Source organism: Podarcis muralis, chromosome 16 (assembly GCF_964188315.1).
Source record: "Podarcis muralis chromosome 16, rPodMur119.hap1.1, whole genome shotgun sequence".
Classification (NCBI taxonomy): domain Eukaryota; kingdom Metazoa; phylum Chordata; class Lepidosauria; order Squamata; family Lacertidae; genus Podarcis; species Podarcis muralis.
Window position 1 is genome coordinate 8,149,612 of NC_135670.1, and position 26,695 is coordinate 8,176,306.

The 26,695-nt window shown below is 48.0% G+C and overlaps 1 protein-coding gene across 3 annotated transcripts; it reads left to right on the forward strand.

Annotated features, from left to right (window-relative positions):
- The first annotated feature begins 4,599 nt into the window (after positions 1 to 4,599).
- Positions 4,600 to 18,753, forward strand: LOC114586769 (protein S100-A5-like). 3 transcript variants are annotated; one of them, XM_077920262.1, is made up of 3 exons: positions 4,600 to 4,711; positions 16,532 to 16,689; positions 18,506 to 18,753. In XM_077920262.1, exons 2-3 carry the CDS (start codon positions 16,546 to 16,548, stop codon positions 18,647 to 18,649), a joined length of 288 nt encoding a protein of 95 aa, XP_077776388.1. In that variant the 5' UTR covers positions 4,600 to 4,711; positions 16,532 to 16,545; the 3' UTR covers positions 18,650 to 18,753. The 3 variants fall into 3 exon arrangements, with proteins under 3 accessions (XP_077776388.1, XP_028566398.1, XP_077776389.1); XM_028710565.2 differs by lacking the exon at positions 4,600 to 4,711 and adding an exon at positions 12,089 to 12,182; XM_077920263.1 differs by lacking the exon at positions 4,600 to 4,711 and adding an exon at positions 12,288 to 12,341.
- The last annotated feature ends 7,942 nt before the right edge of the window (positions 18,754 to 26,695 follow it).

The window sequence follows — 26,695 nt, forward strand, 5'->3', positions numbered from 1 at the left end:
TGGCAGCCCTAGAACATCAGTTGCTGGAAACCACAGTGTCAGGATCAAGCCAGCAGTAAATCATGCAAAGCAAGGGGAGTTAACTCTTTTTTTAGAAAAAACAGGATTTGCACAGGGATGGCAGGCCTAGTGAGCACAGCGAATGCTCATCGGTAGGTCTTGCGCCTATGAAGCAGTTGCAGAGATTGAATGTCCCTGCTTTCCCACAGCTACCGAAGTCCCCGTTTCTCCAGGCATAGGACCTAACTCCTACGGCCGAGGTCTCTTTGCTGCCCCCAATAAAATATTTGAGGGGGTTTTTCTCCTTTAAATTTTTTGGGGGGCCCCAAGAGAGTGGGGCCCTAAGCTATAGCTTGTTTAGCTTATACATAAATCCGGCACTGCTCCCCAAGCTTTGCTGAGCGATAGCAAGATCCCACTGGGCTCCAGGCAGTCTTCCAGAGTCTGTGTTCCTTTGGAGAATTGCGACACAGCAGAGACCAGTGTAGCTTTAAGAAATATGGTTTATTCACCTATTTACACATTCAGTCTGCATGGAGGGAGTCCAGATCTTACAGCACGGTCGTTTCATGAGGGGCTTGTTCCCCGCAGCACTGCAAGCAACCTTCAGCCAGCCTGCCCAAGATGGATCCCAGTCTTCCTTCTTCTTCCGAAAACACCTCTTTTCCTGTCACCTCACACCCAGTTACCATGGCAACCTTCCAAACCCCCCAGTCTCTGTTCACACCTCAGGACAACTGTGGAAGAACAGTTCTCTTGCATTGTGCCCTCAATGGCCCTGCATTGCTTCTTAACGGCCCTGGCTTGGGCTGGTCGTTTTTTTTTTTAATTTTATTTTTTTGCAGAGGCTAGCCCAGGAATTCCTCTGCAGCTGGCGTTTCTCCCTTCACATCCCAAATCATCAAAACCCCACCATTTATTAATTTATAGGGTTTAGTGGAGGGGATGTCCCCTCCCAAATCGAGAACTATAGGCTCCATCTTCCATCCAGTAACCAAGCAAAAGACATGGTCATAGTTCAAGGACACAATCCAGTCAGGCAAAAACACTTGGGGTGTGTGCAAAACAGGGGCGTGACCCTGGGGAGGTTTCTGAGGGCCGGGCTAAGAGCCTCGGAGGGCCGCATTTGACGTGCTGGCTTCAGGTGTAGTCAGCTTCAGGAAATCATTTCTGGAACTTACAGCGGCCATAAAGAGACAAAAGTGGTTATTAAGCTAATGCAGATAATATGTTGAGCGTGTGAGAAGCAGGGCTGGTGAGGGGGTGTGGCCTGTGTTTAAGGGGCGTGGCTTGGGGAAAGTTACAAGGGCCAGACAGAGCGGCCTAGAGGGCCATACACCCCAATGGAAGAAATTTAAAGATTATTTAGCTAAATATTGTAATATAAGATAAGTAGAAGCTACTTGAATTTATCAATTTGGCTTAGGAATAGAATATGACTAAACTGTAAAACATTGTGGGAGAAACTATGAAAAGAAGTAAAGAAAGTAATCTGAAAAAGTAAATTTTGTTAGAACGAAGATATTGGAAAACTGCTACAAGGGGATACAATAGAATTCAGTTAGGGAGGATTTGAGGAAGTCAGTTAAAAACGAAAACGAAATTGGATCTTAGAAGGATTAAGTGTTTATTTGTATGTTCTTTTTTCTTTATTTTTCTTGTTTTTATTTTTTATATGTTATATTTGTTATAAACTTGTAAAACCAAAAAAAAAATTTGGGGGGGGGGGGGAATAGAGGACCGTACACCCCATCTCTGCCCATAGCAGCCACCCTCTCTCTCTGTAAAAGTTGTGAAAGAGTAGAAACATCCAGTCGCGTGGCCTGATTTTCCGGCTACCAACTGAGCCCCAGCCCTGTCTAGCTGACGCTGAGCACCGTAGAGAGTTTTGCCTTTGAATGAAACTGCCAGGACTGCATTTTCAACGGGATGCAAAGGTTTCTGCTGAGCGCAGGCGTTCTCAAGCCACCCCTGCCCCACCGCTGCTCCCCTCAGGCCTGCAAGCCCAGACGGGACTCCGCCGAGCCACCCAGGGCTTATTCCCAGCCGGCTCAGGGTGCTCTCTTGTCAAACAGGAGAACTATCTTTGTGGTGGGCAGACTGGCGTCTGGGGCCTGGAGGGGTGGCTGGCGTGGCGTGGGGAGAATGTCTTTTTTTTTAAGATGACCTTTATTGGTTTTTTTACAATTACATACTATACATACACATACATAGACAGCATCTTTAAAAGCAGAGACATCACCTTGCCAACAAAGGTCCGTATAGTTAAAGCTATGGTTTTCCCAGTAGTGATGTATGGAAGTGAGAGCTGGACCATCAAGAAGGCTGATCGCCGAAGAATGGATGCTTTTGAATTATGGTGCTGGAGGAGACTCTTGAGAGTCCCATGGACTGCGAGAAGACCAAACCTATCCATTTTGAAGGAAATCATCCCTGAGTGCTCACTGGAAGGACAGATGCTGAAGCTGAGGCTCCAATACTCTGGCCACCTCATGAGAAGAGAAGACTCCCTGGAAAAGACCCTGATGTTGGGAAAGATGGAGGGCACAAGGAGAAGGGGACGACAGAGGACGAGATGGTGGGACAGTGTACTTGAAGTTACCAAGATGAGTTTGACCAAACTGCAGGAGGCAGTGGAAGACAGGAGTGCCTGGCGTGCTCTGGTCCAGGGGGTCACGAAGAGTCGGACACGACTAAACAACAATACATACACATATTATATTACATTTTGCATTTATTCTTGCTCTCAAGAGCTGACTTCCCTCCTTCCTTCTTCCATCTTTTTTGTGTCGTCTTTATCTTTTCGCATTGTCTTTATCCATTTTGTATATAAAGGTAAAAGGTAAAGGTACCCCTGCCCGTACGGGCCAGTCTTGACAGACTCTGGGGTTGTGCGCCCATCTCACTCAAGAGGCCGGAGGCCAGCACTGTCCGGAGACACTTCCGGGTCACGTGGCCAGTGTGACATCGCTGCTCTGGCGAGCCAGAGCCGCACATGGAAACGCCGTTTACCTTCCCGCCAGTAAGCGGTCCCTATTTATCTACTTGCACCAGGGGGTGCTTTCGAACTGCTAGGTTGGCAGGCGCTGGGACCGAGCGACGGGAGCGCACCCCGCCGCAGGGATTCGAACCGCCGACCATGCGATCGGCAAGCCCTAGACGCTGAGGCTTTTACCCACAGCGCCACCCGCGTCCCTCCATTTTGTATATAGTTGTTCTTTAATTTTTGTCCATGAAATGTCCACAAACAAATAAATCTTTCTATATATACAATCCTTGATGTCTGTCTGTATTCATTTACAAATACTGTTCAACCTTGGTCATAATATACATTTTTAATTCATTTTGATATTATTGACCAATAAATTTCTTTGTATTTTGCCGTTATGAGGTTTATTTCAGTTCTACTGGTTTTCCTATTTCACATCACCTTCTCTATGTAAAACATAAATTTCCCCCATTCTTTTTGATATGTTTCATCACCCTGATGTCAAATTTTTGCTGTTAGTTTGGCTATTTCTGCGTACTCCATAACCTTGTACTGCCACTCTTCTACTGTTGGCAATTGTTGCTGTTTCCACACCTGGGCCAGCAATAGCCTCACCGCTGTTGTTGCATATAAAAACAGTTTCTGGTCATTCTTATCAATATGACTTGTGGAGAATGTCAGCGTACCAGAAGGATTGGCGGAGACAATTAAGAACATCAGAAAAGCCCAGTTCTTGAACAGGCCAATGGCCCATCATTGTCCAGCATCCTGTTCTCACAGTGGCCAAAATGCCCCTAAGAACTAGGGAACAAGATAGACTGTGCCTGGATATGGAGGCTCCGTAAGAATATCAAAAGGGCTTGGCTGCTAGAACTGGCAACTGAACTTAGCTAACAGTAAGAGGGAGCTAACCCAAAATGGATCCAAAGATAAGCAAAATCAGCAGCTCTGAAAAAACAAACATTATAAAATATAATTACCGGTCCAAATTACACGTCTGGTTAGGCCTGCTGAAAGCAACGCAGTCTTTAAGACAGGCGCCAGAAACAGCGAAGGCGTCTGACTAATATCAAGGGACAGGGAGTTCCAGAGATTATGTCCTGCCACCCTGAAGGACAGATTCCTTGCAAGTGTGGAGTGAACTAAATGCACAGCTCTGTTCTGCAGAACAAAGGGACTGGTCAGGCCTATACTGGGTGTAGATCTCGTTCAATCCCCAGTAAGGGATTCAAAATTGTTGCCTTTGCAGGGTCCCTTTCCAAAACCAACCCTGCCCCACCCTGAAGGGCCGAAGGGCCGGTTTTTCTCCCTTACCTCCCCTTAACTTCCCTCCCTCTCTCCTGATCTCTGTGTATTTTGTACACAAAGAGGTTTATTGTTTGGCCTCCAAGAAAACAGCTGAAAACCAGCTCCATTCTCTGCTGGCTTTAAGGACGAAGTCAGGCACGCTGAACTTCAGAAGAAAAAGATATATGCACACACACACACATACATGGCCAGAACTCCAGCATCTCTCCTAGTCCCATCATCCCACTGAGCAGTCCCTGGCCTCTTGTTGCTTAGCAACAGATTTCCCACCTGTCCCCTGCATCCTGTTTGCCACACCTGGCTGAACAGAAGCGAGGGAGACTGATGTTGCCAGGGGCAACTGTCCCAGCCGGGAAGACCACTGGGCCTGTTACTCATGGGGAGGGAAAACCAGTGGCTGGGGATCCAGAGGCTGTGAGTTCAGATCCCCACATGTGCTTTTAAGAGAGCGTGATTGAGAACCAGCATGGGCTAGGACCTGGGAGACTGGGGTTCGAATCCCCACTCAGCCATGAAGCTCACTGGGTGACCTTGGGCCTAACCTACCTCACAGGGTTGTTGTGAGGATAAAATGAGGGGGGACGGGGACCTTGAGCTCCTTGGATGAAAAGGTGGTACATGAATGTAAGAAATCATATTATAATAATAATGCGGAATGCAAGACTTGTCGTGCTTCACAGTTCCTCCCTGGGATTATTGGGAAGTGTAATCTCTGAAGGCTCAGGTGGGAGGAAGTTTCTAGTCCCTAGTGTGAGCATGTGCCTGGGGGGGGGTGGCAAGGCAGCGTAAAACCTGCTCCTTCCCACAAACGCAGCTGCAGCTGCCAATGTGTATTTTTCTTTCAACTGTTGGTAATAACATTGCAAGATAATTACGCCTTTCAAATTACGCCTTTCGCCCAAAGAATAAACGCCCTCTCTGCTTTGAAATCGGCGGAGCAGAGAGAAGCTGAGAACCAGCTGTAAGTTAGCTGTGGGGGGGGGGTTTGCGGGGGGGGAGGGACCTATGGCCCTCCAAATGTTTCCCAGTAAGGAATGTGGCCCTCGATTGCAGCATGTAGTTCTCCTCCATTCGTGGCACCTCAGCGGCAAACAGAATTTATCGTGACTCAACCCTCACGGATGACAAAGTAGCACACCACAAAAAAAAATTAAAAATCTGCTTGTGTTTAAGACACGACGGAAGTTCTCTCTTTGTGGTCTGTAACACTGGGTGAAACCACCGCTTATTCCTCTTTCTGCCACCCCTCTCTCTTGCTTTCATTCCAAGGAAACTGAACTCTCCCTGCATTAAAGGCGCAGGAGCCCTCCTAAAATTAAAAGCTGACCACCTTCAGGCAGAACATTGATAAGGCCAAGAGAATCCTAATGAAGGAATGGGTTTCTGTGCAGTCAGTCTGAAACGGGACCCAAAATCCCCATGTTTCCTTCTCCAAGGCAGCATTTCTAAAATGCATTAACTTGAGCACTTGAGTCAATGTATAAACAGAAAGCCAGCTGTATAAACAAGTGCTCAAAGCCCTCTCCTTTATCAGTCCGTGACGGCAATGGATGGCCTTGCCAGTTCCGAGTGGAGCAGGGATGGCACATCTGGGTCTTATCTTACATCCTGACCATAAAGACGCACAGACCTTGTCAGATCTGACAAGAGAACCGGGAACGGCGCCAGGAGTGCTCCTAGAGTTGGTGACCTTCTTGCCCCAAGATAAGAGTATAGAAATAGGAACATCTGTTTATGGTCATGAATGTCAACTTACGTGTATAAGCTGACGTGGTTTGATTTCTGGGGAAGGGGGGAGAGGGTGCCTGGAGGATATATATACTGCATGAAATTTCTCATTTCTTTGGACTTGCTGTGAACTGACCACGCAAGTGCCTTCTGCTATCCGGAGAGCAGAATAAACTCTTTCTCTGAATCAACCTCGGCGTCATTTGACTTCCTTTCTCCCTCCCAGGAGCAACGCAGACCCCATCAGTCGGTAAAGTCTAAAAAGGCTACACTAATCTAGGTTGAAGCAAGAGTTGTTAACCGCCCCACCCACTATAGAAGAGTAGCTGGTAAAATGATTGGATCTGGCTGAGACGGCAAAATTAACATGTTCAATTAGAGAACAATCTTTACTGACGTTCGTTAAAGGTTGGAATTTTTTTGTGGAAAGAGAAAATGAACTTGTGATATTGAAGACTGGGGAAAAATACTAGTTTACTGTAGATAGAATGGTTGGGTTTTAAGGACTGAATATTATATGTAGCTGCAAGAGAGAGAGATGGAAGTCCTTTTACAGCGGGTGGCGCTGTGGTCTAAACCACAGAGCCTAGGGCTTGCCGATCAGAAGGTCGGCAGTTTGAATCCCCTTGACGGGGTGAGCTCCCATTACTCGGTCCCTGCTCCTGCCCACCTAGCAGTTCGAAAGCACGTCAAAGTGCAAGTAGATAAATAGGTACAGCTCTGGCAGGAAGGTAAACGGCGTTTCTGTGCATTGCGCTGGTTCGCCGGAAGTGGCTTAGTCATGCTGGCCACATGACCCGGAAGCTGTACACCGGCTCCCTCGGCCAGTAAAGCGAGATGAGAGCTGCAACCCCAGAGTCATCCACGACTGGACCTAATGGTCAGGGGTCCCTTTACCTATTTTTCTGTGGTTCTTTCTTTCCCCCTTTTCTCTCCCTTTCTCTTTTTTCCTGGTCTCTCCATTTCTTGCCTTTTCTTCTTTCTGAATTTCTTCCTTTTTTAGATCAAGTAGCTGTCTTGTCTTAGTATATTGTAAAAAATGTACTTCGTAATGGGTATGATATTTTTGAAGATCTATGAATAAGCCTCAGTAAATAAAGTTAATTTAAAAGCGGGGAAGGGGGAAAAAGAAAAGAAAAAGAGTTGTTCACAACCTGAGGAAAAGATGGCTGGATGCCAGCAGTCCCTCAGGACAGATCCTGGCAACGAGATCAAGTTCCTGCTTCTACCAGCCTCAATCTCTGGGGACCCCCCATGAAACTGCATAAGAGGGAGATGCTATACCACACCCAGTTCCCTGCTTCACTGCTCAAGCTTGCCATCCACATTCTCATCCGGTGAGTTGCTTTTAGCTCCTTTTATTCTTCATCGCTTTATCTGAAACGGCTATGCATCCTCAATTTCACATCCATCTGTACTTATCAACTGGCTTGCTTTTCCTCTCTGTGACGCTTTCTAGATTGTTTCCACCACTGCCTCAGCCTTCCCCAAACTCCTTCCCCCCCAGCAGCTCTTTTAGTTATGCTAGCTCGAACGGAGCCTCCTTGTGCAAGGGCAGTCTACCACAGAATGCCTGCTTCTGGGGGATGACCAGGGAAGAAGGGCTGCTGCCTTCAGGCCTTGCTTTAGGGGTTTCTGGGATGCCCTCTGTTGGAAACAGGATGCTGGGCAAATTCTTGGTTTGATCCAGAAAGGCAATATGGCAGTAACTCGCAACCAAGACTTGATTGGAGCCAATCACTATACTGGCCAGGCAGTAGGCAAATTTAGGGGATCATGGCCGGTTCAGTTGTGCTGGTTGCAGCATGGTTTTCTCAAAAACAAGTTGTGCCAGATGGATCTCATATTTAATAGAGTTACCAGCTTGGTGGATCAGGGGAATGCTGTGGACATTATCGTATCTTGATTTCAGTAAGGCTTTTGACAAAGCCCCCCATGATATTTTTGTGGAGAAGCTGGTCAAATGTGGGCTGGACAAGGTAACTGTTAGGTGGATTGGCAGCTGGTTGGCTGAGCGAACCCAAAAAGTGCTCACTAACGGTCCCCCATCACCCTGGGAAATTTAGGTTTGATTTAGGTTTGATGAGGCCTCAGCTACTGAAGGTAATGGGGCCCTTTATATGTCCATCTGTCCTTTGTTGACAACAAATTGCCGCTGTTTTTTGTGTTGAATATATGCTATACGGTAATTTATGGACCTAATAGGTATCTAAAGCCATTTGCGCATAACAAAATATGTATTTTATCAAAGAAATTGATATAGAAATGAGCAAACCAGTGATATTTTAGGGAGCAGGCTAGCAGGCGGGGCCCATGACTTACATCATAGGAGCCTACACAACACAAAACACGGTTGCTGTATTTAGGTTTTATTTTACAGTGGTACCTCGGGTTAAGTACTTAATTCGTTCCGGAGGTCCGTTCTTAACCTGAAAGTGTTCTTAACCTGAAGCACCACTTTAGCTAATGGGGCCTCCTGCTGCCGCCGCGCTGCCAGAGCACGATTTCTGTTCTCATCCTGAAGCAAAGCACTATTTCTGGGTTAGCGGAGTTTGTAACCTGAAGCATATGTAACCTGAAGCGTATGTAACCCAAGGTACCACTGTGTTTTGTTTTTTTATCTTATATTTTTGAAATGTACATCCAGGTGGTTTTTCCCTTTGAATTTTTTTGGGGGCCCCCAAGAGAGTGGGGCCCTAAGCTATAGCTTGTTTAGCTTATACGTAAATCCGGCACTGTCCCCAGCCAACCAGCCCTCTCTTCCCAGCCCTAAGTGGAGATGGCAGGGATCAAACCAGGAGCCTTCTGCACTCAAAGCAGGTGTTCTGCCAAGGAGTCTCAGCCTTCTCCCCTTATTTCTGTCTGGGAGCAAGCCCTTCCTGGAAGAAGAGGAGGCTTTTTCTCTCCAGATGTCCACGCAGATTCCAGATGTGCAAGTCACATGAGCTGTTCAGAGGTCTCACACCCACACAACCCTGCATGTTAACATGTCGAGCTCTGGATTTTGCCCGTGGCTATCAGAAGCTGGCAAGTCCCCAGCCTGCAATCGCTAGGCCAGCCAACGCCTTTTCCACATTGCAACATCTCTTTGTGAGTCAGAGTCCAGCTAAATCAATCCAGATCCTTCATTCGTATTCGGGTTTTGGGAGAGACGATCGAGAAGGAAACTGGGCTCCTATTTCTTACCTTTTGGAAAGAGCTCACTAACCCGTCTTCGGCTGCTTGGCGTAAGGGTCCTAGATTCCAGAGGCTGCTGTTGCCAACTTTTCTTTCTGCCTCCTGTGCCTCTGAAGAGCAGAATGAACATGTGAACAGGCAAAAGCTTTTGCCTGACACAGACATAATTATTATTATTATTATTATTATTATTTATTTATACCCCACCCATCTGGCCGAGTTTCCCCAGCCACTCTGGGCGGCTTCCAATCGTGTGTTAAAAACAATACAGCATTAAATATTAAAAACTTCCCTAAACAGGGCTGCCTTCAGATGTCTTTTAAAGATAGGATAGCTGCTTATTTCCTTCACATCTGAAGGGAGGGTGTTCCACAGGGTGGGCGCCACTACCGAGAAGGCCCTCTGCCTGGTTCCCTGTAACCTCACTTCTTGCAATGAGGGAACCGCCAGAAGGCCCTCGGCGCTGGATCTCAGTGTCCGGGATGAACGATGAGGGTGGAGACGCTCCTTCAGGTATACAGGACCGAGGCCGTTTAGGGCTTTAAAGGTCAGCACCAACACGTTGAATTGTGCTCGGAAACATACTGGGAGCCAATGCAGATCTCTCAGAACCGGTGTTATGTGGTCTCGGCGGCCACTCCCAGTCACCAGTCTAGCTGCCGCATTCTGGATTAGTTGTAGTTTCCGGGTCACCTTCAAAGGTGGCCCCACGTAGAGCGCGTTGCAGTAGTTGAAGTGGGAGATAACTAGAGCATGCACCACTCTGGCGAGACAGACAGCGGGCAGATAAAGTAATGGGGGAGGGGGTGAGAAGTGTCCGCAGGTGAAATTTCTGGACTGTTGCTAAAAGGCACAGTCAAGGGAGGAGTGGGCAGCGATCCTTGCAAGCAGGGGACGTACAGTAACTCTGTCCATGCTCTGGCGCACCGTTCTCCTGCATCGTTTATTAATTGATATTTTATTGAAACATAAATTCAAATATAAAGCAGTAAAGCTATACAAAAAGAAGGGAAAAAATCAAAACACAGAACTGTGTAAAGGGAAGGGGAAGCGTTATATGAATATAGACAAAAATTTGATATTATTGTCCCAATACTAATAGAAATATTAACAGCCTACTGCATTTTGTATACATTCGTTCCAAATATTGCTGTGTTTATCCAAGCAGTCTACATATGTAGCTTGCATACTTCATAGCTTGCAAGTGTTATCATATGATTGATCCACTGATTAAAGGGTATATTGTCTTCTAGTTCATCAATATCAGCCTCTTGGCTACCATGAGAGCACCTAAAACCCATTTTTGTTGTCCAGTTAACTTCCATATAGTAGGCATATACCTTCTCCGGCATGTTTTTAAGCTTCAAATACAGCTGTATCACCCACAGGCCTGTCATCTTGGCAATGGGAGATGCCGTACGGGGTGAAAATCCCAGTAACTCTTACAACAAGGGTCTCCAAAATACCTTTCAGCTCCTCCCTTGGTCGTGAGGCAGCGAGGGAAGTTCCTATTCTTTTCTTCCCTCAAAAAGTCTCTAGAACTCTAAAGCAGGAAGTTTCCTCTTTCCTTCCACTTCCTCTTTCAGATCTTCAGGCTTCTTAGGGAACTCAAGATTAATTCAGCTGAGTCCTACTTTTGGGAACTGTGAAGGGTGCATTTTGTGGGCACTTTCTCTCTTCCTGTCTCACGGTATGCTAGACCAAGTGTCCCTATTTCCCAGGGTCCACAGTCCCGGAATTGCAGAAGCCGCCCCGGTTTCTGATTCGATCCAAGAATGTCCTGCTTTTCCTTAGGACGTCCCTATCTTCATCAGAGAAATGTAGGAGGGTATGGAGTTATGCAAGCCAAGGAGACAAATAACTGTACAACCTTTAGAAGACATCTGAAGGCAGCCCTGTACAGGGAAGTTTTTTTTTTTTTTAAGTTTGATGTTTTATTATGTTTTTATATATGTTGGAAGCTGCCCACAGTGGTTGGCGCAACCCAGAGAGATAGGCAGGGTATAAACAGCAACAGCAGCAGCAGCAACAACAATGGAATAGGACATCCTATTTTCATCGGAGAAATGTTGGGAGGGGGAAGCAGTGAAAAGAATTGGTGGCACTCACATCACTCTTTCCAGAATCCAAATGTGCACCGTCACTAGATATAGTGACCCCCTGGACTAGAGCACACCAGGCACTCCCGTCTTCCACTGCCTCCCGCAGTTTGGTCAAACTCATGCTGGTAGCTTCGAGATCACTGTCCAACCATCTCGTCCTCTGTCATCCCCCTTCTCCTTGTGCCCTCCTCCATCTTTCCCAACATCAGGGCCTTTTCCAGGGAGTCTTCTCTTCTCATGAGGTGGCCAAAGTCTTGGAGCCTCAGCTTCACGATCTGTCCTTCCAGTGAGCACTCAGGGCTGATTTCCTTCAGAATGGAGAGGTTTGATCTTCTTGCAGTCCATGGGACTCTCAAGAGTCTCCTCCAGCACCAGAATTCAAAAGCATCAATTCTTCAGCGATCAGCCTTCTTTATGGTCCAACTAGATAGATAGATGATAGATAGATAGATAGATAGATAGATAGATAGATAGATAGATAATTTATTATGGTCGGAGACCAACTTATAAAACACACTTGGGGGTACAGTCACAGAAGGAAAACACTGTCACTAATCAAAATATCTACATGGACTCCAGCTTACATTCCAAGTTTGTGGGAGGTAACGGATATTTCTATTTTTTATTCTTCAAATAAAGTAATAATTAAAAATTAAAATAGGCCCCGAAAGGGTGGCAACCCCTGCCTTAAAAGGCACAGGAACACTGCACACACACACCCCGAGTCTGGATGCTGGCAACCTTAATCTTTAACACACCATTCTCGAATCTATTTGCTAACATGAGCTCATGCGGACGGTTGCATCACCTTGAGAAGGATCCCAGCCCCACCTTGGTCACAGCTAAATGGATTTGAATTCAAGCTGCCTGATTCACAGGTGGGTTCGGCCCTCTGGTGGCTTCAATGCCTGGCTAACCACAAAGCAGCCGTTTCAACATTGTGTTTGTTTTAGAGTTTATGCGATTCATTGTTCCTCTCGGCTGATGAAGCGAAGCCTTGGCAGCAGAGATCGATGCCAGGGAGGCCATGGGAACAGGTGGGAAACTTCGCCAGCTGATGCGCCGAGCATCATGTGCCAATGCTCAGAGCTGTAGAATCTGTGGCCCACCAAACAGGCAGGTGGGGTGTAGTTTAGGGACAAAGCACTCTAGCAAATATTTCACAAGCATCTGGTTATGAAGAACATACTGGCTTCGGTCTGGTATACCTGAAGGAGCGTCTCCACTCCATCGTTCTGCCCAGGCACTGAGGTCCAGCGCCGGGGGCCTTCTGGTGGTTCCCTCGCTGTGAGAAGCCAAGTTACAGGGAACCAGGCAGAGGGCCTTCTCGGTAGTGGCGCCTGCCCTGTGGAACGCCCTCCCACCAGATGTCAAAGAGAAAAACAACTACCAGACTTTTAGAAGGCATCTGAAGGCAGCCCTGTTTAGGGAAGCTTTTAATGTTTAATAGGTTATTGTATTTTAATATTGTGTGGGAAGCCGCCCAGAGTGGCTGGGGAAATCCAGCCAAATGGGCGGGGTATAAATAATATTATTATTATTATTATTATTATTATTATTATTATTATTATTACGGTATTACCTCAGGTCAGCACTCACTCAGATGTTTCAGATATTTCCCCAAAACATGTTCATTCATTTATTTGTAATTTCCGTAAACATTGGGGTTCCCTCGGGGTCCGCTGCTCTCTCCCTCATGCGTGTGGGTGTCTCCCAAAAGCGGCACCGTCCACAGATTTGAGGTGATTAGCGAAGGAAACGCTCTGCCCTTTGGGTCCGCCGAGAGTTCCAGAAGCTATTAGTTAATTTGTTGTAAAGGTTAATGAATGGAGGAAACTGCCAGAGAGGGGAGAGGCTAATCCATAGAGGGAGAGGTGAATGCATATATATATCCACTACAATAAATTCTTCAGGGGAAAGTGCTTCTGTTCGGGCTGCCAGCCACACCCTTTCCAAACAACTCCATTCCGCTACAGCCGGCCCCAACATTCTGCAGCCATTGGGCCTGCTCAGCCCTTATTTGGCTTTGCTGGGTTCCTTTCTCCCTCCCTCCAGGCTTGCTGATATATCCCCCTCATTACCGAGGGATGCCATTCTGGCTGCGTAAGGATCCGGGTTCAGAGAGCAAGTTCACTATTCGCTTAAAAGGGTTGAGGATCCTATTCAGCCTAAGGGCCACCTTTCCTTTTGAGAAACCTCCCAGGGGCCACATGCCAGCGGTGGGTGGGTGTCAAAAGTGGGTGGAGCGATGGGTGTAAGTTTTCACTTTGGGCAGTAAGCTAGTTTCTACGCTCATTCACAAATCCCTCTCCCTATTCTCCATCAAGGGAAGCCAGTGGTGTTATCAGAGTTCAAGGATATGGCCCAAGAGCCACATTCCCTTCTGGGAAGCATTTGGGGGGCCACGGGCCAGTGGCGGGCAGAGTGACAAGGGCGAGCTAGCAATAAATCACACAGAGTAAGTGAAGGTAACTATTCAAGGAAACTGGATCTGCTAAAGGGTACCAGGCCTAGTAAGCACAGCAATTCTTGTTCGGTAGGTCTTGCCCCTATGAGGCAGTTGCAGGGACTGAAGGCCCCCTCCTTCCCACAGCTGCCCTAAGCCTCCTCCTTTCTCTGGTTTCCCCCAAGCAATCCGAGACTGTGCCTGTGCAAAGCTAACTTCTTCTCCACTCTTTTCATGCCCCTTCTGGTTCTGGGAGACCAGAGGAGAGGAGAGTTTGTTGCAGCAGGAGAGGGAGACCAGCCTGACTTCACCAGCCTGACTCATCTCTGCCTCTTGGCCTTCCTAATCTCCAGTGTCACGGTCTGGTTTACGGGCGGTCAAAGTCCTGGTGGAGGATGTCGGGACTGGGGGCAAGACGGCAGAGTGGGAGCAGGAACGAGAGTCCAGAAGCCAGGAGTCAGGAAGCCAAGGGCCAGAGACCCAGGAGTCAAGAAGCCAAGGGTCTGAGGGTCAGGAAGCAAGGAGTCAAGGAGCCAAACGCGGCAAGGCAGGAAGCATGTTGCTGTGGCAAAGAGCCGAAGGGAAATGCTGACCTTATATCCCTTCCCAGCTCTTGCCACCTGGTGCTGTGAGTTACCAATCGGCCTCACCTGTGTGGCTGTGGCTTGCCTCTTCAGAACAAACTTAGGAAAGCCCCAGTCCTGCGAAGCCCTACAGGTCACAGGGCCTGGCTCCTGCACGCACTCCAGTTTCTGCTTCTTCCTCTGATTCTGGACTCCTCTCTGCCACAGATTCTTCCCGCTCACTAAACCCTGTTACCTCTTCAGCTTCCGATACCTCCTCCTCCCAGTCTTCACCCTCTTCTCCCTCTGACCACTTGCATTGTTGTCCCACCACCCATCTCCAAGCTCTGAACCTCCTTCCCTTGGGGGTCCTCCAGTCGATGCCTCCCACCGTTCCTCTGCGTCCAACAAAATGTAAAAATCTGCCACTGTACATTAGGCTATCTTACACACAAACGCTCAGACGTCCCTCTCTGTTCTCCATCCAGACAAGGAAAAGGCACGGGCAGAGTTTAAGGGCACATTCCCAGCAGGCAAAAATACTCAAGGTGCGAAACGTAAGGGGCCAATGAGGGGCGTGGTCTTGGGAGAGTCTTGTGAGCTAGATAGAGAGGCCTGGTGGGTCACATGTGACCCGCGGTCCGCAGGTTCCCCACCCCTGGCATATACAACAGCGTACATCATATGATTGGAAGGGACGCGGGTGGCGCTGTGGGTTAAACCACAGAGCCTAGGACTTGCCGATCAGAAGGTCGGCGGTTCGAATCCCCGCGACGGGGTGAGCTCCCGTTGCTCGGTCCCTGCTCCTGCCAACCTAGCAGTTCGAAAGAACACCAGTACAAGTAGATAAATAAGGGACGCAGTTGGCGCTGTGGGTTAAACCACAGAGCCTAGGACTTGCCTAGACGGTCGGCAGTTCGAATCCCTGCGATGGGGTGAGCTTCCGTTGCTCGGTCCCTGCTCCTGCCAACCTGGCAGTTCGAAAGCACGTCAAAGTGCAAGTAGATAAATAGGTACCATTCCAGCGGGAAGGTAAATGGCGTTTCTGTGCGCTGCTCTGGTTCGCCAGAAGCGGCTTAGTCATGCTGGCCACGACCCGGAAGCTGTACGCCGGCTCCCTCGGCCAGTAAAGCGAGATGAGCGCTGCAACCCCAGAGTCGGCCACAACTGGACCTAATGGTCAGGAGTCCCTTTACCTTACCGTTACATCATATGATTAGGGCTGCCTCATCTGCCAACTCAAATGCTACAAGCTGCAAATCTAAAGTGCTGGGAGTGGGAAGCGTCGAGAACACGCTGGTGCCGGGTGTGTTCGCCCAGGGCTGGCCAGCCGTTCCCAGGGAAATCGCTACCTGTGCTAATGGAGCCCTTATCAGCTTGTTTCCACCCTCCTTAATTGCAGAGTTGTTCGCTGCTGCTTCTAATGTGCGCTTGCTTGCAAGATCTCTTTTTATGTATACTTTCTGCTTTGCAGGATGAGCTTCCCAAGCTTGCACCCAGGGCGAATGCTGTATAATCAAAGGCTTTATGGCCTGAGCTGCCCGACAGGTTGAAATCAAGGGGGGAAAGGGCCCTTCTCCCGTTCCTGGGTTGGCCTCTAACATTTCTCTGGTAAGAATAGGGACGTCCTAAGGAAAAGCAGGGATGCGGATGGTGCTGTGGGTTAAACCACAGAGCCTAGGACTTGCCGATTAGAAGGTTGGCGGTTCAAATCCCCGCAATGGGGTGAGCTCCCGTTGCTCGGTCCCTGCTCCTGCCAACCTAGCAGTTCAAAAGCATGTCAAAGTGCCAGTAGATAAATAGGTACCACTCCAGAGGCAGGGTAAATGGCGTTTCCGTGCACTGCTCTGGTTCGCCAGAAGCGGCTTAGTCATGCTGGCCACATGACCCGGAAGCTGTACGCCGGCTCCCTCGGGCAACAAAGCGAGATGAGCGCCGCAACCCCAGAGTCAGCCACGACTGGACCTAACAGTCAGGGGTCCCTTTACCTTTTAAGGAAAAGTGGGACATTGGGGGATCAAATCAGAAACAGGGACAGCTTCTGTAACTCCTGGTCCGTCCCTGGAAAATAGGGACACTTGGAGGGTCTGGATCAGGCTCTTCGTATGTTATGGTTCTTAACCGCGTGCTCCTTCAGGAGGAAGGGCAGGATATAAATTTAATGAACAAATGAACAAATCCCGCCATACAGTTCACTTCCCTGCTTTCTCCTTTTCAGATCCTGCCTAGCCAATGGACATGGAGACGCCTCTGGAGAAAGCCCTGGCGACGCTTGTGTACACCTTCCACAAATATTCAGGGAAAGAAGGGGATAAGTTTACTCTGAGCAAGGGAGAGCTGAAGGAGCTGGTGAAGAAGGAGCTGGCACTTGGAGAGGTCGGTGCCCCAGCGGATTGGGTGAGGTGGGGGGGGTGGCCCCAAAACACAACGCAAGGTTGGGGGAACCAGCGTTCCACCTTCAAGATGTGCATCTTCCATCAGGACCCCACGGCTGAGTGGCAGAGCATCTGCCTTGCATGCAGAAGGTCCCAGGTTCGAGTCCTGACATCTCCTGGTAGGACTGGGAAAGACTCCCAGTCTGAAACCCTGGAGAGCCATGGACAGTCAGTGGCAAAGGGGCTGATCCTGATACACATCCTTGGAGGGGACAAGGAGGTGCAGCAAGTCCAAATGTGGGGCTTGCGCATGGGACAATCAGTGGGGAGTTTGGAGTTTGGATAAGTCTTTCCTTCCTTTCCCCATCTTTCCCTTATTCACTTTATGCCTTAGTTTCCTTCCAGGTGACTGGCTTTCCTTTTTAAAAAAAAGTTTAAACTTTATTTAACATAATTATTACAAAATACAGGCAAAATACATACAAATACAGTGGTATCTCGGGTTACATACGCTTCAGGTTACATACGCTTCAGGTTACATACGCTTCAGGTTACAGACTCTGTTAACCCAGAAATAGTGCTTCAGGTTAAGAACTTTGCTTCAGGATAAGAACAGAAATCGTGCTCCGGCGGCGCAGCAGCAGCAGGAGGCCCCATTAGCTAAAGTGGTGCTTCAGGTTAAGAACAGTTTCAGGTTAAGAACGGACCTCCGGAACGAATTAAGTACTTAACCCGAGGTACCACTGTACGTACATATATTTTTCAGATAAGCACACATATATAAAAAAAGAACAAAAAAGAAAAAAGGAAGAAAAGAAAAAAGAAAAAGAAAAAATAAGAAAAATTGGAAGAAGAAAAATTGGAAGAATTTCTTCCAAATTTATTCTACAAATATCTCAATAATCTTTCATTTAAGACCTCAGTCTTAAAGTAAACCCATTAAAATGAATGAGCATGATGTAATATATTTCAGTGAATGGCAATGGATCTGAGTACAGCTTAGGCCCTATTCATGCCATATATTTAAAGCACTATGATACCTCTTTAAACAGTCATGGCTTCCCCCAAATAATTCTGGGAGCTGCAGTTTGTTAAAGGTGCCAAGAGTTGTTAGGAAGTCCCAATTCCCCTGCAACTTCCAGAGTGGTTTAACAACCAATCCTGCTTCCCAGGAACTCCTGGAAGTGTAGCTCTGTAGCGGGAAATAGCCGGCGTCTCCTAACAACTCTCAGCACCCTTAACAAACTACAGCTCCCATAATTCTTTGCGGGAAGTCATGACAATTTAAAGTATTAAAGGTAAAGGGACCCCTGACCATTAGGTCCAGTCATGACCGACTCTGGGGTTGCGGCGCTCATCTCGCTTTACTGGCCGAGGGAGCCGGCGTACAGCTTCCGGGTCATGTGGCTAGCAAGACTAAGCCACTTCTGGAGAACCAGAGCAGCGCACGGAAACGCCATTTATCTTCCCACCAGAGCAGTACCTATCTATCTATTTGCACTGGTGTGCTTTCGAACTGCTAGGTTGGCAGGAGCAGGGACCGAGCAACGGGAGCTCACCCCCTCGCAGGGATTCGAACCGCCGACCTTCTGATTGGCAAGTCCTAGTCTCTGTGGTTTAACCCACAGTGCCACCCACATCCCATTTAAAGTATTGGAGAGCTTTAAATGTATCACGTGAATACGGCCTCGGTTGGATGCAACCCTTAAGTTTTGAAAGAGAGTTAAATTTGTGAGGGGGGTTCAGTGTCCCCCATAATCAGACATGTACCCCAATCTCTCCCCTCTCTCTTTCCTTTGCCCCCCTTTCCCTCGCAGAAGATGAAGGCAGGTGGAATTGACAAGCTGATGGGAACCCTGGACAAGAACAAGGATGATGAGATTGACTTCAAGGAGTACACGGGCTTCCTGACGGCCCTTTGCATGACCTACAACGATTTCTTCCAGCAGGATTCAAAATAAGGGAGAGGGTGGGGTAAATCTCCAGCAGTCGGTGTCCTGCATCACGCAGAGCCCATGTGGCAACTTTAAATAAAGGTCTCAACCTCCAGAAACTGGTTCAACCATTTAGTCCCGAGGGTTGATTGCTTGTAGCCACATGGAACAGGGATCCTTTGGAGAAGGCAGGCAGGATCAGTCCGGAGGCTACAACCTGTGGCCCTCCAGATGTAGTTGGACTCCAAATCCCATCACCCCTGACCTGCTGCAAGACTGTCCCACATTTCTTTGGCAGTTTTCTTATTTCTTATGTATACTACTTGCTGGTCACTGACAGCCAAATTAATTACAGTGGTGCCTCGCAAGACGAAAAGAATCTGTTCCGTGAGTCTCTTCGTCTTGCGGTTTTTTCGTCTTGCGAAGCAAGCCCATTAGCGGCTTAGCGGATTAGCGCTATTAGCGGCTTAGCGGATCAGCTGATAAGCGGCTTAGCAGCTTAGCGGATCAGCTGTTAAGCGGCTTAGCGGATCAGCTGATAAGCGGCTTAGCGATCAGCTGTTAAGCGGCTTAGCGGCTTAGCGGATCAGCTGTTAAGCGGCTTAGCGGCTTGGGAAAAGGGGGGCGAAAGGGAAAAAACCCTGCAGGAACTCGCAAGACATTTTCATCTTGCGAAGCAAGCCCATAGGAAATTCGTTTTGCGAAGCACCTCCAAAATGGAAAACCCTTTCGTCTAGCGGGTTTTCCGTCTTGCAAGGTATTCGTCTTGCGGGGCACCACTGTATCGCCCTGGCTTTCGCATCTCCTTTCAACCAAGCATTAGTCACAGGGTCATCGGTTACATAGGTCCAAACTTCCCGAGAGGTCAAAAGTGCCTCCACCCCAAACGACCATAAACTGTAGTTCTCATCTGTCAGCTGTGGGAACATCAGAGCGTTCTCAGCTTCTGGAAGCCAGTCAACCATTCTAGAACTCTTCCAGACCCACAGAACCACACCAACAGGAGAAGGAGCTTTCAAACCTTTCTTAAAGTCCAAAAATGTGCAGTCGTCCACTCAGCAGCTGGGCCCATAACCAAAGATGTTGGTTATTTTGCAGACTAGTTGTGCTGCAGAAAGCGTGCTGGGGAGACCACACATTCAAGAAACGCAAAATAACTTTTCCTAGGTTTTAATAACAAACAAACAAACTCCTTTTACACTAAATTATCAAGATGCATGACCCATCCACCAGGGTACTGAGAGAGCTACTTGCTGCTCTTTATATACCATAAAGGTAAAGGTAAAGGTACCCCTGCCCGTACGGGCCAGTCTTGACAGACTCTAGGGTTGTGCGCCCATCTCACTCAAGAGGCCAGGGGCCAGCGCTGTCCGGAGACACTTCCGGGTCACGTGGCCAGCGTGACATCGCTGCTCTGGCGAGCCAGAGCCGCACACGGAAACGCCGTTTACCTTCCCGCTAGTAAGCGGTCCCTATTTATCTACTTGCACCCGGGGGTGCTTTCAAACTGCTAGGTTGGGAGGCGCTGGGACCGAGCAATGGGAGCGCACCCCGCCGCGGGGATTCGAACCGCCGACCTTTCGATCGGCAAGCCCTAAGCGCTGAGGCTTTTACCCACAGTGCCACCCGCGTCCCTTATATACCATACCCAACTGCTTAATTACCACAGCTTAACAGCACCTGCTATAGTGCTTCACAGCTGTAAAACTAGGTCACATTATTTGCTCTGGCCTTTAAAGAAACTACAACTCCCATCATCTTTGACCATTGGCCATGCTAGCAGGGGCTGGTGGGAGTTGGGATCCAGCAACAGCTGGAGGGCCGCAGATTCCCCACCCAAGTTTTAGATGCAGAAGGTTACCCCAGGATCTCTAGGTGAAACACCTTTAAAGCCCTTGAAAGCCACTGCTGAGCTGTGTTGTCAATGGGCCAACACTCAGATTTTGATATTAGTAAGCACACCCACAAATTGCCAACTTTAAAATGAAAGAGTTGACAAGCGGCCCCGCAAGATGCTTCAAAGACTTTTCTAGATCAGGAGACCTGTCTCTGTAGATGAGGCTGGCAGGAAGTTCCACGGAGGCAGACAGGAAGTGCAATGCTTCCTTCTGCCACTAGGTGGCAATGCCCAATAGAAACCCAGCTGAGAAACAATCTCAGTGCCCTTTCCTTAGAGACAAAACTCAGATCTGCGTTTAAGACGGCGGTAAGTCCCAATGGGTTCCACAGGGCTTACTCCAAAGTAAGTGAACCTAGGGTTTTCTGAGAGGGGCTGAGCTACGAATAATAATGTGTATTTATTTATCCTGCAAAGGCCAAGATAGGCTTCTAAGCAGTACAAAATCCAATTTATTTATTTTTACAGTTATATTCCACCTTACCTCCGAGATGATCAAGGTGGCATACACCCCCCATTTTAAGGCAAAACCACGAGCCGGTGTTGTTAAGTTGTGGGTGAACATATCAGACGACACAGCGATTCTTCAAACAGCTCTTGTTTATTCAGAGGCCAGAACAGAACTAACTGAAGGGCTCAGTCAGCCTGCTTATATAGAGCTCCAGTACAACGTTACTGTAGCAACTTTCTAAAACTATCCAATCACTGAACGTCACTTTCGATCCTTCATTTGCATAACTATCTACAGTATCCCCCTGCTGGCCCAGGGTGAGAACTTCAGTACATAACAGGTGTGGTAATGTGGAGAACAGAAGATAACCCTGGGGAGCTGAGAAACTGAAATGGCCAACATTCGCCCATCCTTAGCTAGGACTGGAGCAGAGTCAGGTTCCCACAATGCCTGTGGGACTGGAGCAGAGTCAGGTTCCCACTCAGGCTCTCTCCAGTCCTGGTTAGAGAACGCTTCCTTTTGTAAACAAGAGTTTCCTGTTGCACCTGGAGCGAACAGAGAACAGAGAAGCCCTCAGAGCCATGATCTCATTCATGCGTACTCAGGTTTCCTATTCATTGCTAAAACAGGTTGATGTGGACTCAAGGCCGGTGTTTGTTCAGCCGAGGAGCTGGGCTCTGTTCCGGGTGAAAGGAAGGAGACCCAGCATCTGGGATGGGGTGAATTCACTGACGAATATGCAAATGGCTGGTTGATTTAAACTGTAATAAACAAAAACCTGCCCTTATTCCCTTATGGGGGACACAAGAGCCCTGATAGAGTCATTTGTAGGTTCTCCATCGGTCGGAGAAAATAACAGAGGCCAACCAGAGAATATTGAGAAGCAAAGCAGCTAGTACGCCTGATCTTTATTGAACTGTTGCAACAGGGTGCTCCCTTCACACACAAGAAGGAGGAGGACCGAGAACAAAGGTGTACCTGCCCTTATATAGACATTTTAAATTGCCCACCCTGGAGTCCAAGAACACCCCCAGAAACATCATACCTACATCACAGAAGGGGTGTAGCTCAAGACCACCCCGTAGATACATCATACCTACATCAGAGAAAGGGCGGTCTACAACAGAAATCTGAGTGCATTGTTTATCTCCTGTCGGGCAGACCTGTTAATGGTCACTTGATTGGATTGCCTGTGGGGTCTGGCTAGTCTTTTGTAATGACAAATAGTTCCTGAGCCAGGTCACAGGCTCACCCTATTCATACACAGACATACCCGCACACGAAAGCTCATACCAAGAACTAACTTAGTTGGTCTTTAAGGTGCTACTGGAAGGAATTTTTTTTGTTTTGCCTTAAGACAGGGTTTGTGAAGGAGGAGACAATGGGGAGGCTTTTCCATTTTCCTTCAACCTTGCAGAGAAATGTTTGAGGTCAATTTGGGAGGGACAAAATGGTTTCAGGACTTTCTGTGGGGTTTCAGACATGTGGTTTATATATTGATGTACAAGCTTGGTTGGTGCATTTATGAACATTTATTATATATATATAAGACCTAAAGAAAATTATTTCAAAACATATATATATAAAAACAAACCAATGGACTGCAGAAGGCAGCAACCAGCAGCTTCCATCCTGCAGAACTACCCACCCATCCCACTGCCTGAAGCAGACCCTTGCACTACCTAATGTTAGGGCCGGCCATATCAAAGTTTGCAGAACTACCCAAAAACACATATTTAGACTGGCAAAAGAAAACCTTACGTGGAAGGGAACCCTGTCCAATGAGGGCAGAACGTGTTCCATGGCTGCAGGATGTAGTAATAATAATAATAATAATAATAATAATAATAATAATAATAATTGTACCCTGCCCATGTGGCTGGGTTTCCCCAGCTACTCTGGGCGGCTTCCAACAAGGATTAAAAATACATCAAAATGTTATGGGGAAGGGGCGTGGCCCAGTGCAAGAGCAGCTGTTTGGCATGCAGAAGGTCGCAGGATCGATCCCCAGTGCCATCTCCTGGAAGGGTTGGGAGAGACCCCCTGTCTGAATTCCTGGAGAAACCACTGTCTGTGTGCAGGTGTACCAATGATCTGACTCCGTGTCAGAGAAATTCCTACGTTGGCTCACCTGGAATGGAAGAGAACAGAAAAACCAGGGCAGCAAGGAGGGAGAACGGAATGGAGTGTCCTGGAAGAGGGTGCGGCTTGTTAGATACAACCCTCAGCCGGAACACACTGCAACCTTTCCTTCTGGGTTGCATCCGTTTCAGATGCATTCAAATGTGCTCACAATCCTCTGGGCGGTTTTGGAAGGAAGCGAAGGCCTGTGTCGTTCCAAGCCAATTTTGTAGGGCTGCCCTAGCCATGGTGTGTGGTCCTTGCCTGGGCTGCAATGCATTCATTTTACAGGAGGTAATTACGTTTGATCTAAAGTGTTTTTCCCCAGAGAAAAAGGGGGGAGGGGAATACCATCCATTACTTTTTAATTGGCAATGCGGGGTGAGGCAGGAGGCTGTTGCAGAGAAAATGAAAACTGGAACACAGAGGGCCAAAATAAATAAAGCAGCAGCAATTCTGCAGGGCAGAATTTAGCCCCCGCCCCTTGATCTGATAATGAAGGCATTGCACAATTTGCAGTGAGGGGGCTGGCCCATTAGGGGGAAAGGGGGTACTTGCCCCACCAGTCTGGACCCGCCCAAGTCTGCAGCTGCGTGGGCTCTGCCTGTCATCGACTCTGGCGCCACCTACTGTCAGGCTCCCTGCCTTCTGCCCTACCAGTCAATCCCCACTACCACTGTGCACAAAAGCATCTCAGTTTTGATTGGTGGATAGGCTGGTCACGTGCCCTGTCCTGTATTGCAAGATTGAGGGCCGCCTTCCCTTCTTGGTAATGCTTTAAGGGCCACACACCAGTGTGGAGCAACAAGTGTCAACATTAAAAAAATAAAAAACCATTTCATTAAATTTTTACAAATTTCACATAAAATTCCAATACATAATATTTTTTTCTTTTGTTCTATCGACTTCCCATCCCATTTTCTGCTGTGTTTTTTAATTCTACCCCTTTGTGGCACCCTATCTTCCCTTTTTTATATCATAACCATAATTCTTTCTGTTGCTCATAGTTCGAATCCTGATCGCAAATTCATCATATTGTAATATTTATTTAAATAGTCCGAAAATAGTCAACTTTACCTTTGTACAGTAAGCTAGCTCACACACACACACACACACACACACACACACACACACACACACTTATTTCCCCCCCCCCCAGTCGGGGAAGTATAGAGACATTACCAGAGAGCAAAGACACGTTCCTGCCAGGCAAAAACACTCAAGGAGCGTGTCTAGCAAGGGCAAAGCAAGGGCAGTGAGGGGGCGTGGCCTGGAGAAAGTGGGTGTGGCTGGGGAGAATTCTGAGGGCCAGGCAGAGAAGCTGGAGGGCCGCTTTGGTCCACTCCAGCTCCATTTGAACGGCCGTATCTGATCTGGTTTAAGGATAGTAAAGGTAAAGGGACCCCTGACCATTAGGTCCAGTCGTGGCCGACTCTGGGGTTGCGGCGCCCATCTCGCTTTATTGGCCAAGGCAGCCGGCGTACAGCTTCCAGGTCATGTGGCCAGCATGACTAAGCCGCTTCTGGCGAACCAGAGCAGCACATGGAAACGCCGTTTACCTTCCTGCTGGAGTGGTACCTATTTATCTACTTGCACTTTGACGTGCTTTCGAACTGTTAGGTTGGCAGGAGCAGGGACTGAGCAACGGGAGCTCACCCTGTCGCAGGGATTCGAACTGCCAACCTTCTGATCGGCAAGTCCTAGGCTCTGTGGTTTAACCCGCAGTGCCACCCGCATCCAAGCTTAAGGATAAGGAACTCCAAAAGGGAGAAGTGATGAAATTGCCTGTCTACAGGTAACCGAACACCCGTATGGCAGACTGAACAGGCACCCACATCACCCAGTCACCGTCTTCCCCAAGAGGCTGACACATCCTGGATTCCTGTTTAAATTACAGTAATCATTTTAAAATTGGCACCAGTACGTACATGTTAGCAAATCGACTCGCATGCAAACCGGTATCCTTTCATTCCACACACACCCTGTCTTATATGTGAAAGCTCAGAGAGAAAGTATTGGAGAATCTGAGGAACGTTGCTAGCTAGGGAGAGCAAGAGGTCTGTGTGTCAACAAGGGTGGGGAACAGGGACTAGGTAACAGGGTAGCACTGTACAGTGGTACCTCGGGTTACAGACGCTTCAGGTTACAGACGCTTCAGGTTACAGACTCCGCTAACCCAGAAATAGGGTTAAGAACTTTGCTTCAGATGAGAACAGAAATTGCACAGCGGCAGCGGGAGGCCCCATTAGCTAAAGTGGTACCTCAGGTTAAGAACAGTTTCAGGATAAGAACAGACCTCCAGAACGAATTAAGTTCTTAACCTGAGGTACCACTGTACAGTGGTACCTCAGGTTACATACGCTTCAGGTTACAGACTCCGCTAACCCAGAAATAGTGCTTCAGGTTAAGAACTTTGCTTCAGGATGAGAACAGAAATCGTGTTCCGGCAGCACGGCAGCAGCAGGAGGCCCCATTAGCTAAAGTGGTGCTTCAGGTTAAGAACAGTTTCAGGTTAAGAACGGACCTCCAGAACAAATTAAGTTCTTAACCCGAGGTACCACTGTAGTTTGTTCAGGGTGCTGAGAGCTGTTTGGAGACCCTTTGGCAAACTACAGTTCCCAACAACAGAAAAGTTGCACAAATATATTCGTTAGTTCTGCTTCCAGCCCCGCCAACCACTGGCAGGTCACTCAGAAGGGAATGTGGCCCCTTGTGTGAAAATGAGGCGTCCAAGCAGATCTCCTTGGCAAGGCCAAACAAACATTTATCACTCTTAAAGGAACTGGTACAACTGGTTTTGTAGGAAGCAGGCAGAGGGTATTCTGTAAATATGAGGATGGGGGTGACCGGGCAGTGAGTCTCGCTGTAAGTCTTTGCCTGTTGCCATGCTTTGAAAAGGTACAGTGGTACATCAGGTTAAGAACTTAATTCGTTCCGGAGGTCCGTTCTTAACCTGAAACTGTTCTTAACCTGAGGTACCACTTTAGCTAATGGGGCCTCCCGCTGCTGCTGCGCCGTCAGAGCATGATTTCTGTTCTCATCCTGAATCAAAGTTCTTAACCTGAAGCACTATTTCTGGGTTAGCGGTGTATGTAACCTGAAGCGTCTGTAACCTGAAGTGTATGTAACCTGAGGTACCAATTTATATGTATGTATACACACACGTTCTTTGAAAATGATCGGGGGATCCGGCTGTGTGTTTAAGGGCCCGTCAAATCTCAGTTTGATTTGAAGGGCAGACAGACGGACACGGAGGGGAAACTGAGGCACAAGAGCAAACGCAGGACCGAACGAACACCTGGAGGGGAAACTGAGGCACGGAGGAAAAAGAAGAGAGAAAGAGAGGTGGGTGGATGGATGGAAGGGAAAGAAGGAAGCTCCCCTGGAAAGGGAAACCAAGGCACAGAGCAAAGAGATAAAGTTTGCGTAAGGAAAGAAATGTCAAGTTTCTAGCCCTCTGGGTGGAATTAGGGGAAAGGTCTCTCTTCCCTCCCCACTCTCTCTCTCTCTCTCTCTGCACCTGAGAAGTGTTGGAGAGTTCTGGAACCTGGGAAAGAGTTAATACAACAAATAAAGGTGGAGTTTGAAATACACAGAAAGTTTT